This window comes from Pagrus pagrus (assembly GCF_965226575.1).
Source record: "Pagrus pagrus genome assembly, chromosome: 10".
In the NCBI taxonomy this organism is placed as follows: domain Eukaryota; kingdom Metazoa; phylum Chordata; class Actinopteri; order Spariformes; family Sparidae; genus Pagrus; species Pagrus pagrus.
In genome coordinates, this window is record NC_140194.1 from 6,641,613 (window position 1) to 6,654,558 (window position 12,946).

At 43.0% G+C, this 12,946-nt stretch overlaps 1 protein-coding gene across 1 annotated transcript in view; it reads right to left on the minus strand.

The window, feature by feature from the left end:
* The window catches only part of itpr2 (inositol 1,4,5-trisphosphate receptor, type 2), a 65,601-nt gene continuing 52,655 nt past the window's right edge, over nucleotides 1-12,946 (minus strand). Inside the window, exons 52-57 of the mRNA XM_084365278.1 lie at nucleotides 12,711-12,797; nucleotides 11,173-11,294; nucleotides 10,861-11,026; nucleotides 10,616-10,776; nucleotides 3,465-3,626; nucleotides 1-1,256 (exon numbers count right to left, since the gene is read on the minus strand). Of these exons, the coding sequence (XP_084221404.1) occupies nucleotides 1,176-1,256; nucleotides 3,465-3,626; nucleotides 10,616-10,776; nucleotides 10,861-11,026; nucleotides 11,173-11,294; nucleotides 12,711-12,797 (779 nt within the window). The 3' untranslated portion in view covers nucleotides 1-1,175. The remainder of the gene's footprint in view (nucleotides 1,257-3,464; nucleotides 3,627-10,615; nucleotides 10,777-10,860; nucleotides 11,027-11,172; nucleotides 11,295-12,710; nucleotides 12,798-12,946) is intronic.

Here is a 12,946-nt window from a genome sequence, read left to right on the forward strand (position 1 = left end):
TCTTGTTACAAATTTATTACAACATCCGACCACATAAAAACACACAATTCCTCTACAAACTTTTGTTTTAACAGAAAGTGTCAAAGAACAGTCACCGCCGAGTGCGTGCACTCGTAATCTGCCGTTAGTTTGTGCAAGTTTAAAACACGAAGTTCAGAATGAACAATCAATCGCAGTCCAGGAGAGATGAGTGAGGATGATTTACACTAAAAATATGAAACTTTAAGAAACAGTAGATCATGTAACGACAGTTAGTAGAACAAAGAACTGTAAGCTCACCATCTTTCTGTCGTTACTACATTATGTACCAATATAAGATTTAGACTTAAAAGAAATTTCAAGTAAGTTCTGCTCAGATAATCATTATTTTTATTCACATTTCTGTTATTTATATACTCCAAGAAATCTGTAAAAAGGCAACTGAAATGGTGCAGTGAATGCATTTCTAAACACAAAGCATGCAATAACAATACCCCAAAACTAAGCAATGTTTTTCAGTTACAGGCTTAAATTTTTACCCTTTTTTTTTTAATAAAAGTGCACTTTCAGCAATCGCAATGTACTGTTCATAAAAGTTAATGAGGAAGGCAGCATGATTCCCTTTCCAAAAGTAATACTCCAGTTATGAACCGCAAATTTTTCTCATAAATATCATCATAAATCTAAAAGAGGGGAGAATACTTGACGCTCTTTCCCTTGAGGCCAACTTCTCTCTGCTCTCTGCCAATCGCGGACCTCTGTGCGGCCAGTCGGTCCGCTCCCTGACACATCAGCACTGAGACGGTCGAGGAACGAAGGCCGTCCACAGACCTGACAGCGCTTAACCATTAACCTTTACCTTTCCCTCGATCTCTGTCTGGCACACTTACACCACACTGGTGGATGTGTGTCGTGCCTGGCAGATCATTCACAGAGACGAGTTCCCCCTGCTACTCGTGGCCGAGCGAGCGTATAAGGCACTGGTTTGTATCCCATAAGGCTGTGATTGTGTCGTAGAAAAGGCGCCGTGTCAAAAATGATGTGCCGGCGTCTCGCGTTTTTGACATCAGTAATTGTAAGTGCACTCTGAATGCATGTATTGTTCATAAGGCTTGAGTTCGTGTCTGCGTTTTTTTACTGTGAGCCTGCAGTCGCGTGGCTCGTCACTGAGTCCCGTCGGAGCCTCGAGCCTCCTCTCAGTGGGCCGGGATGTGATGGTTGGGCTGAGGAGGACCCAGGAATCCGAGCCTCTGCTTGTTCTTCCTCTGTTCTGTCATCTGTGAAGGAGACGGAGGGGGGGAAAAAAAAAAATCATCAACCTGGAGTGGCTTTTAGTTTAGCATGTAGCATTATTGTTCTAGTGGGCACTTCATTATGCAAAACACAATGTTCCCACTTCGTTCATGCATAATTATTACATTCCAGAGAGGAGTGTTTATCTATTTGAACATGGAGAGCAGGTAAAATGGTGCTCTAAATCTCTACTCTAAGTGAATGTATTTAGACGAAACAAAATGAATCTTTGGTTCACTGCTTTAAGAAATGAATCCGGATAAGCCGCGGACGGCTCACATTTTGAACACCGCAAACATTTACTTTGCGAGCGGCAATTTGAAGTTTCCGTTTCAACGTTTAAGACGTCAAATCGGTTTTTGTTCAACCGCTGTTGCGACTGGAAACTAAAAAAAAAAAAAACACACGGCCCTTGGAAACTTCACCAGAGGACACGGTCATGTGTGGTGCAGAACTGTAACCTGCATGTTGGATGTCGTTTGAGTGTGGGGTGGAAGTTTCATGAATCACAAGTGGCTGGTTTCTCATAAGCGACGCATTAAGCTGTGGTTTCTCGTTGTCATAAAATAAAGGCCACTCGTTCTTATTAACCATAAGCTGTATGTGTAGGTTAAAGGAAACGAGCACACTCTGCAGAACCCCCAAAACCCACTCAGACAAGCAGCAGCAGCACACACGCACACACACACAATCTCAGCTGTGATGGTGTAAAGTGCCGAGGTCAGCAGAGGTTGTAATGAAGGGAGGAGCTGCAGGAAGTCAGAAACAGGCCTCTCCTCGTGACTGCAGAGCTGTGGTTTGACCTGCATAAACACACTCACCTCTTGTGGTGTACTCTGAAATTTAGGTTCCTCTGAAAGTCGGAGTGACACCCTCACCTAGATCAGAATAATAAATGTCCTGCAGTTGATCCAAACTACGTTCAGGGATAAGACGTCTGCGTTGAAGGGCACCTCAACGCACTTACTGTTACCGAGCGTTACATGAGGGATCCCGGCCCCGCAGGAATATGTTACAGACTTAACTGTTTACCAAGGTCGATGTTGTTTTGTTTACTGGAGCGATTCCTCCCGAAGTAGGAGCTGTTTTTTTCACACATCTGGCAGAAGAGGAACAAGGACGAGCCTGTGACTGGAATCACATGCAGGGGAGGCAGGTGATGAGAGTGATCAGTCACACTGCAGCAGCAGAGCTAGTCATCCAAACAGCCAGAGGCTCACTCACTGGCGGTTGATCGCTGACGTGATAGTCACCTGTCATGCTGCGTTCAGGAGCATCAAGGGTATGAAAGAATCTATCTCACTACAGAGAGATGGATCGCCAAAGGAGAGCGATGACACTGACCTCGTGCCCTTCGGGTGTTTTTAGGTGAAAGTAGACTCGAGGTCAAGAAGCACGAGGAGTTTACAGTCCATGTGCTGCAGCTGGCTGAACAGCACGCATCTACACAAGATGTTACTGTGGTTTAAACTAGGGCCGGGCAATATATCAATATTACATAGTCTATAAATATTTTATAGTTTGGGTTGATTGATTGTCAGCCTGCACAGCATGCACTGATTTGGCTCTGATGCAGCATGTAATCAAAAAAGTAACTAGTAACTAAACTTTTCAGATTAATGTAGTGAGTCAAAAGCATGATGTCTGCCTCGGGAAATGAAGTAAAGTGGAAGTACGAAGTAGCGAAAAAATGGAAATACTTTACAGTACTTGTTTAAATGTACTTAGTTAACTCCATCACTGTATGAGACAATATATCATCATCACTATTTTTATATTGTGATGTGTCTTCAGTGTTTTAAAGGCTGCATTACAGTTAAGTGATGTGATTATCTGAACTTACCAGACTTTTCTTCTTGTTCCTGCCTTTTACCCACTCAGGGTAAAAAGGTGATTATTTATCATAGATCTCATTTTGTTCATATTTTTGTGAAATCACCTACAATGTTGTCTTAATATTGATATCAAGGTATTGAGCGATTTTTGTCGCTCAGTCTTAACATCAAGATATGTATCATGGATCACAATAAAGCCTAAAAACATAATCTTAAGGCTGCATCACACAGCCCTTATTGATACTTCTAAAAAACACAAGGATTTTGCTTTAGATACTTCATCATCCACTCAGTTCGGACTACCACAGTGCTTCTCCCACCGCAGCATGACAAAACGTCCCCGAAGTGGAACTCTACCTGCTCCTTGAGCTCAGCCAGCTGGCCGGACAGCTGAGACACCAGAGTGACGGTGCTGTCCAGTTTCTCCTGCAGAGAGCGCATCTCGTTCTGCTCGTTGTCTCCCTCGCTGCTCACCAGAGACATGGCTCTCATACGGGGGAACCACTCCAAGTTCTTCTCCTGGGAGGAGGAGAGGGAGAGAGAGAGAGAGAGACAGTTGTGAGGAGGGTGGAGGGAACGCAAGGCCGAAATAGCGCTGATTCAGCAGGTCAGCGAGGGAGTATGATGGCAGAGACAAGGGCAAGGAGGATCTGCATAGGCATGGAGGGAGCGTTACAGAGCTAACTGCAGGAGGAGAGTAAACAGAGGGGGTATTGGTGACTGGAGAGCGGCGTGGAGGTTTTAATATTAATCATTCCATCAGAGTGGAAGCCGCTCTCTCTGTTTTGCGCTCGACAGTGTAAAAATTTTAAGCAGCACCACCGCCTCTAGGATACTGCAGATAGCAATTATACACTAAATGAACAGCAACTGGCATTTCAATTCTCACCCACTCCTGAAACACACTGTTGATGTGAGGATGAGTCACTGTCGTCTACCGAGAAACTCAACTGGGAGTGTAGTATTATCCGTGTGTGTGTGTGTGTGTGTGTGTGTGTGTGTGTGTGTGCGTGTGCGTGCCCTCGTATAAAACAGAGACATTTATTTTATTATCTGTTTTTCACCAACGCAGCTCAGTGGACAGAGCGAACCATCTGCATCATCTACACGAAAAAGAAAAAAAAAAAGCGAGCAAAACAAACCTATAGCATTATGTAATGGACTTAAGTGCGTCTGTGTTTGTACATGTGTGGGTGTGTGTACTGTCGGCGTGCATCTGCATGGATATGTACATAGCAGACTGCGAGCGAGAGTGTGTGTGTGTTTTACAACACGCATGCTCTTGAAAGTGAGATGGCTCTCACAGAGGCAGACTGCCATCAGCTGATCTTATGTAATATCCCTTTGCCAGTTCTTCTGATAAAAATGACTTAAAAGGTGCTGAGAGTGGGATTTGACTGGCACCACATTAAGTCCAGTAGGAGGGAGTGAGGTATTCTCCCACCTACTCTTATATAAGAATAGACTACAGGGAGAGAGGAGCCGATCAGAGTGTGAGACGGCGAGGACAGAGAGGAGGACATGTGGAGAGCGGAGTCTGAGGGTGGAGAGGAGCGTGGGGTGTGCGGGTTATTTGTTTTTGCTTCCTTAATTAATGAGTTTATCACACTTTCGCTGAGTGCGACATCACTGTCCGGGACATATCATCCAAATCTAAATTCACTTTGTCTGTGAAATTCATGTGCAGGACCAATAAACTGAAGTTAAAATCCAAAAAATTCTGATAATTATTACATTAATGACCAGTGCTGATATCCTCATCCTCATATCCGAATATTTTTACTATTTGTGTAACATTGGCTATAAAATGCACAACACGTACGCCATATTTAATAATTTATGACATCCATGAGAATAGAAAAGCTCTGTAAAGCAGCTTTTACCAGTAATTTGAGGATAAAGACAAACAAGGATGCAATTGTTGAGAGAAAACTTTGCTTTTCTAAGATAATTTCTTTTCCACTGGTACGGTGTAACCTACAGTGAGCATGGCTTTGGCAGCGGATTGAATTATAGCCATTTTTGTGAACTAAATTACCAGGTTGTATCTTTTGTGCTGTCTAGACGCATCTCAGACTCAGACAGGCTCGTCAGGTTCAGTCAAAACTTTGAATTCAAAAGGTCTCACTGATAACGTTTTTATGTCGGAAAATCTCTTTTTGAATAAAACATCTACAGAGCTTGTAGAAAGCTTCCTGAAAAACATTATTTTGATTATAAATCAATCATTTCACAATGTTGTCAGGTCCAAAACGATTGTTCTGTTTATGTCTGTAAGAGTTCTGACAGTTGGTTCCAGCTTCTAACGAGGTTTGTGAGCCAAGAGTCAGAATGCAGTTGGTGATTTCGTCAGAACCTACGTTCTTGGTAGTTGCCAGTTTGTGGAAAAAACGTAAAAACGGTTGAGTTGTACACAATCTGTCCAGCATACTCTACTGCCCTAATGTTAGCTAGCTAGCATTGGCAATGTATTATGTATTGACCGGCTCCATGGTTGGTGTGATCCCGTCGCAGGATGGTCTCTTTGACTACTTTTTCCATCCCTGGCTACAGGGGAGGCAGTTAGACGGATTAAGTATGACTGTTAGCTACACAGAATGAATCGAGTCGTTCTATAAGACCTTTTCTGTAAAACCTCGGCTAATTCGGGCCTCGGGTGTCAACGGCCCGATAGAATTAAAAAAAAGAGTAGTTTCCTTTCACGCAGCTCCAAAAACACAGTAGACGTTCTGTGAGCTCGGAGACAAAGCTTCAACATCACTGAATCCGATACTTATCTTACCAAGTCATCCATAACTGATGGATTAAATAACCTCAAAGATTCAATAAAGAGACCTACGTTCTTCCGGCTGAATACGTACAGTCACTCATGACGGATGAAGTATATCGCCTCTACTTTAATGAGGTAGCTCAACAATGAACGTACAGAATCTGAAATGTCCCGCTCATGTCTCGCACAGTGGTCCACTGTGTGCAGCGCTGCGCTGTCTGAATGAGTCGAGGCTTTAGTGTTGCTTCACTGATCCATTTAAACACCTCAGTGAGCATGAACTTACAGACATTCATGTGCTTTCGCTCTGCTGCCGTCACCATGTACAGTACTTGTACATAACGTACCCCAGCTGTGCACGGAGGTACATCATAGACCAGAAGTGTCAAGTCGGTGCTTTAAACATACGACCTAAGATCACTGATGTCGGACGGTACAGTCAAATTTTAGCAAGGCTGAGATATTTGTGGTTGCCATTTGTCTTAACTACTTCTTCTACCGCTACCACCTTCTGAAAATGTCCGAAAATGTATCAAATTCAGCCATCATTTTGTTTTGAGTTCTTGAAATGGGAGCAATTCCAACCTTGTGATACTCTACAATGACCGTATGACACAGCTACACTGTTACATAACCACTTCATTCCTCCAGATCTGGTGAAAGGGTTGTGGAAACTCTCTCAACTCAAACAGTCAAACCTGTAATATAAGTAATGAATGAATGAGCGGTACTCCTGGTACTCCTTAAGATGATCAACCGAGGACACAAAGTTTCGAGTCATCTATTTACCATAACCCCCAAACATGTAATGGTTACAGATAGTCCAGGAACTACCCAGGACCCACTCTTCAATTTGATCGCCTGTTGCTAAAACTTCCAGGAAAACATTGTCAGATACGTCAGAGTGAGGGAGGAAGTCGGCAAATGTAACAGAACATGAAACGAATAAAACTTTGCTCGCATTACCTGGTGGTTGTTCGACAGCGAAGACAATAATTCACATGATCCGACCCTATTTCACAACAAAAATGACACTTTGTATTTGAATAAACTGAACTAAATAATGAAGTTTTTGGTTGCTTTGTCCGCCACATTACACAAAAACAACGATCTGGATCTCAAAGAAACTTGGATTGATGATGTTTCTCGGCCCAGATTAGACCTCATTAACTTTTGCTGCAGATCCCAATAAAGGGATCCAAGGAATTTTTTTCATCGCAAGATATGGCGTTAACTTCTCAGGGAATAAAGGACGGATCTGATTAAAAAAGTCAGGCATATTTAGGTGGCTGGTTTCGTTACAAAAGGAGACTGTTGGGCCTCGGCGGAGGTATGTGCATAATTTTCATATTCCTACCACACCTCGAGAAAAATCTTACAATTAAAATCACATAAACAGCACGTCACTGTGTCTACAGTGATATATATCATTAACCTTTCACGCAGTCAGACATTTCAGCTAAAAATACGTATAAGTAGTTCTGGCTGTTAAATGACGTGGTTATGCTTGTAAACAACAACCACAAAGACAGAGATGCATGTCAGGAGACGTAGCCACACAGCGCACAGAGAGTGCACACCAGATGAGTCTGCAGATGGTATCACTTTCCACACCCAAACACACACACACACACACACGTTCATCAGCTGAGCAGTTTCTACAGAGCCACAGTCCTCCTACATGTCAAAAAGCCAATTCTGACCTCTCCCCTCAGTTTGTATCAAAAGTGCAGGCTCCCTTTTCCACTCACACACTTCTGTTGCTGCGTTTGTTACAGACCACGTGTCACATGTGTGTTGTAAAGTAAATGAAGGGTTCATGATGTGACTCGGTGTGCGTGTGTGTGTGTGTGTGTGTGTGTGTGTGTGTGTGGGTGAGAGAGAGAGAGAGAGAGAGAGAAAGGGACAGGAGAGCACGTGCCAGGCAGGGCTGAGCTATTAGCAGGCCACTTGAGATGGGTTATGTAACAGCGTTGTGGCTGCTGCAGTACCTGCAAGGCCTGTAGTCGCTGTCATAATTTTACACACAAACACCCGCACACTGATTCGCATCCACATGCACAACACACCAGCAGAACAGTCGATGTAACACGATCCTTCTCTTTGCTTGGCACGGCATCAGTCTGTCCTATCCAACCAGATGCAATCATTACGAGAGTCGGTGTGTGCGGACGTGCGTGAGTGCATGCATGTGTGTGTGTGTTGAGGTCATCAGGTTTCAGCTCTTTTCCAACAAGGCAAGGGGAGGGAAGAGGTTTTTTTTTTTTTTATTAGTGCAGCAGCTTCATGTTGAGTTGTCGCCCCAAAACTGTAGTGCAGCAATGGAGGAGAAGGAATAATAGATGGAGCCCTACTGCGTCCCACCACCACCTCCTACCTGCCCTCAAACACACACACACACACACACACACACACACACACACACACACACACACACACACACACACACACACACTTATCCCGACCTAAACATCAAGTCCAAGCCTACTCTTAGCTGCGGTGAGGAGAAGAAAGATGGAGCATGCTCAGGCTGCAGAGAGCAACACCACACACTCTTCTACTTTCTCATTCAGCTGATTTTCCATTGCAGGTCCTGTCATTGAACCAATACGCTCTCATTCACAGTAACTCACTGTGTGGGAGCAAGTTTAGGTCCTGCTTAAAGGGGAACTCGACCAATCTAGTATTAACTTCCAAAAATGTCACTTTTTTTAATTGAAGAGGCCTCTGATGAGTCTCCTCCACTTGTTTTTGTCAGCGTGCAGGATTTATTTCATGTGATGTGACGTCAGTGAAGTTAGTTGACTAACAGGAGACAGATGAAGAAAGTTGTTATTTCTGTTGCACTAGATTTCTGCAAGATACCACAGTTTGAAATGTAACCATGATTTCAAATACAATAAAAATACTGAAAGATCAGAATTCAAGCTATCGAGATCTCTCGACTTTTAGTCATTAGTTGAACAACTTGCTTTTCTGTTTACATCTGCAGGACCCTTCATTGTAGCCACCTTTCTAGCTTTATCCAGCGTTCTGGGGAATATTTCTGAATTTCTTTTATTACCTTATCAATATTGTAAATATTTCCTTTATGAGTTTGAATTTCTTTTTAAAAAACTACACGGTGCACCTTAAAATTGTGAAAAATTGCTTTTCTTCCAAACTCATCGTATTTAAATGATCTTTGTGAAGGGTTGCATCTTGATTTTGATGAAGGCCACAAGCCACTATACACTTTAGTCTGACAAAGCTCTATTATTACAAGTTTGGTTGGAGTTTTGACCGTTTAAGGGTGATTTCCCTTCTTCGTGACGTTTGCACGCAGTTGAAGTCGGGTCAGAACCCCTCGCTCTACCATCCGATAACAGAACAGCCTCTTTAACTTTAAAAACATACTTGTTCAGTCTCTTATTATGGGCTGTATCTGCTAAAGTTATTTCACATGAGAGTTTTCTATATTTAAACTTTCTCTGCGCTCGGTTATAAAACGGTGACACACGCGTCCGTGCACCAATCAGAATTTGCCGACACTTGATTACAGTTGTGCGGCTGTTCGCTTCTGTGACCACTGTCAATCAAATCTGATCGGATGACACCCACACAGTCTTGATGAAGCTGACTGTTCCCTTAATAAACAATGACTCACTTAAATTGTTCCTTATTTAGACGGGAATATTCACCGTTATTGAGGAAACGAACGATCCGCGAACAGGTTTTCCGACCAAGCGACTCATGTCAGAATATCTTTTATAAAATCGAGTATGTGCTGCATGTAGTGACAAAATGGAAACCAATGTGTTGTCTCTTCGCCCTTTGTGTGGAGGTGTCGATATAAATTCCTGACTCATCATTACCTCCTCACACAGCGATACTTTGGCCTGGCATCACAGAGCCGACCTGTTGGAGGACCTGCTGATGCATATTAATTTGGTGTCTGTCACCTGTTTGTTATGCAAATTGTTCATTATAATGCAACCATTTTTATGCCCATCATGGCCAAGTGTTAATCACAAAATGTGCCATTGTGCTCCGAGGCTTCATTTGAATCCATTAACCTAACGGCAACACCTTTAGTTGCCCTTACATCCTTCAACTTCTTGTCTGTGTGTCAGTGCAGCAAGTTGGTGCATTGATGATAATAGAGCTGGACTGCGTTTAATTACTATTTAACCACACTGTGTCCCAGCAGGTTAGCAGCTCAGCATAGTGAAGACAACCTGAGCACAGAGACCCATCTCTCTCCAGCAGCGAGGGGTGAGGAGGAGGAGGAGGAGGAGGAGGCGAGAGGAGGTGGAGGAGGGGGGGGATAAATTGGGATGCTTGGCACAGGCCTCCGGGCTCAGTCTCATTTTTTCGATCGCTCGTCTGCTGTAGAGGCTCACGCTCGTCTAGCACACTGTGCAAGTCTGCAAAGTGAGGAAGGCTGCACAACTTTGAGACTCCAACACCGAGACATCTGTATGCTGATTGGTACCGCTCGCCAGCAAAATATGAATTAGGGGGGCAGAATGCATGGATTTGTTTTTTTCTTGTTGCTGGAATAATAAATAAAATATCTGAGGTTGGGTGTGTTTATGTACTCGGTGCCGTCTTAAAAAAATAGCGCAGTGCAGTCTCAAATTCTTCCCCATTCTTCCTGAAATCATTACTTTGTCGTCTACCTTGCAAACACCAAATAAGCAACAAACCGTATTACAAAAGGTACTGCGTGACTATTAATGACGAGGAAGCAACTGACCGCAATCATCTGGGCCACGTAGCTCTCAGGGCCCGTGTACTCCGTCGGATCCTTCACCCTCACCAGAACCAGGAAGTAAAGGTAGTGCCACATGCTGTGTTCGGATTTGATGTGCTCCTCAAAGGACACCGTCTTGTTATCGAACTTGTCTCGTTCCAACCCTGCAAGACATCAGCTTCATTTAACGTGACTGCATCTAAATATGCCGTTGTGTCATTTCACTGTCATTTGCATTGAGTACACACCGCAGATGAAACAGGTCGTCTTCAGGATCTCCTCCTTCCTTTGCTTCTCGCTCCTCAGGTCAGCAAAGGTGTCGATGATGACACCGAAGATGAGGTTCAGAACGATGATGATGACGACGAAGAAGAACAGAAGGTCGTAAACCACCCGGGCTGCAAACAGCGGCTCCTGGATGGTTTTATTCACAGGTGGAATATGGAGGAAATGAATGAATTTAATTTAATCTTGAACAGAAGCTGAAGCAGCACATTTATACATATTTCACTGCAAACAGAATACAAAGCAAATTAATTTTGTTAACGCTCATATCGAACCTCTTTGGAGGGTCTCCTGAGAATGTCTCCCACACCTCCTCCATTACGTAGTCCCTGGTTCAGCACTGTGATTATACACATGAGCAGAGTGTCGCACACCCGCTCTATCCCATCGTCTTCTTCTGTAACACAGAGGCAGACGTGTGAGAACAGACAGAGAGTGACAAAGTTAAAGAATAAAACATTATTTAGCGCCTCGGAAAACTGCAGCATGCCGATGGATCGGAAGGCAAAAAAAATAATCCAAACTATGTCATAGACGGAGACGGAAACAGTGCAAACAGAAATGACCTCTGGATATTCACGTATCTGAATCATGTTGAGTGAATCACATGCAGTGAACGTACATGTGTTTTTTAAAATGTCGCCAAAAATAAAACGTTTGCACGTACTGGATCCTGCATTAAATTGCATTTTAAACATTGTATTAATATTCAATTTTTCCAATATTGGTCACACTTTCAGGCATGTTGGAAATGTTGCATCTTCCTTTTTTTCATTTTTTCTAGAATAAATTAGAAGAAAATCAGCACGTGTTTCCCCCTTTTTTGTATTATATATGGCACGATAACTGTGCTGTACTGCACGAAAAACATTTTTATCTTCTCCCTACTTCTTTACTGTGCTGTTTCCATGGAGGTGCAGGACTTACTGTATATAGGGGGGGAAAAAAACTGCATAAATGTTGCATTGAATGTGAAAAGATGTGACCAGAGCAAAAAAAAAAAAACGCCCAGAAACCACCTAGGGTTCAGAGGGTTTGAAAAAAAATCATAAAAACCAGACAAATGTGAAAATGTGCAGCAGTTTGTGTTACAGCAAATGTTCCATCAACACCCAAAAAAAAGACAATTACAGACACACATGAATACACAACACCTTTTCATCACTTTGTTCTCCTCGATTGTAGATTTAGGGATCATTTGTCAAATCATGAATGTGAACTAAGAGTGCGTCAAAGGTTTCAAGAACATCCAAGATCAAGTTACTGATTACAAAACACCAACAATAATGATGTGACTAATAATCCACTGATGCCTTCAACTCCCTCACCTCCTCAACATAAGGAAAAAATGAAGCTCTGTAAACTATATATATATAAAAATCGAATCTATTATTCATGTCACGTATGAAAACTGTGTGTATACTGTAAATAGGAAACGGCATGCACAGCTGCCGGGGACAGAGAGGAGGTGAAGGATGTGGACGAGATCACGTGCGCGGCCCTGCGGTGCAGGTGATCCGCGGAGACGCAGGAGAACAAACAGGAGTGTGAGTCACCCCCTCTGCCTCATCAAGTTTCTTTGTGTGCACGCCCCTCTGAGAGTGTGAGTGTGTGTGTGTTAGAAACAGTGTATGATTGTGTGTGCGTAACCTTTCAGGAACTGACTACTGCGAGGAAAGGTCACATACGCACCCACATCCCCGGTCAAGCCACAAAATCTAAAAACTTGTCAACTCAACAGTGACTCTCAGTAATGAGCAAGATGAAGAAAAAAGAAAATATATATTTAATTTAATTTAATCACAACACTTACCAGGAGCGGGTTTCGCAGGCGAAACGGGGCAGCTCTCTTTCATACACGAGTCAGGAAGCTCTTTGTTACTCAACAAATCACTTTTTCCTTTTTTGCAGAAAAAAAAACGGAGAACAAAGAAAATGTGAAATCGATTAATGATAAAAGCACTGAGGGTTTACAAATGAAAGAAGATGGTTAAGTTGTACTCTCGCAATAAAACACCTTCCCGCTAATTCTCATCAGCGCTGGTGGAA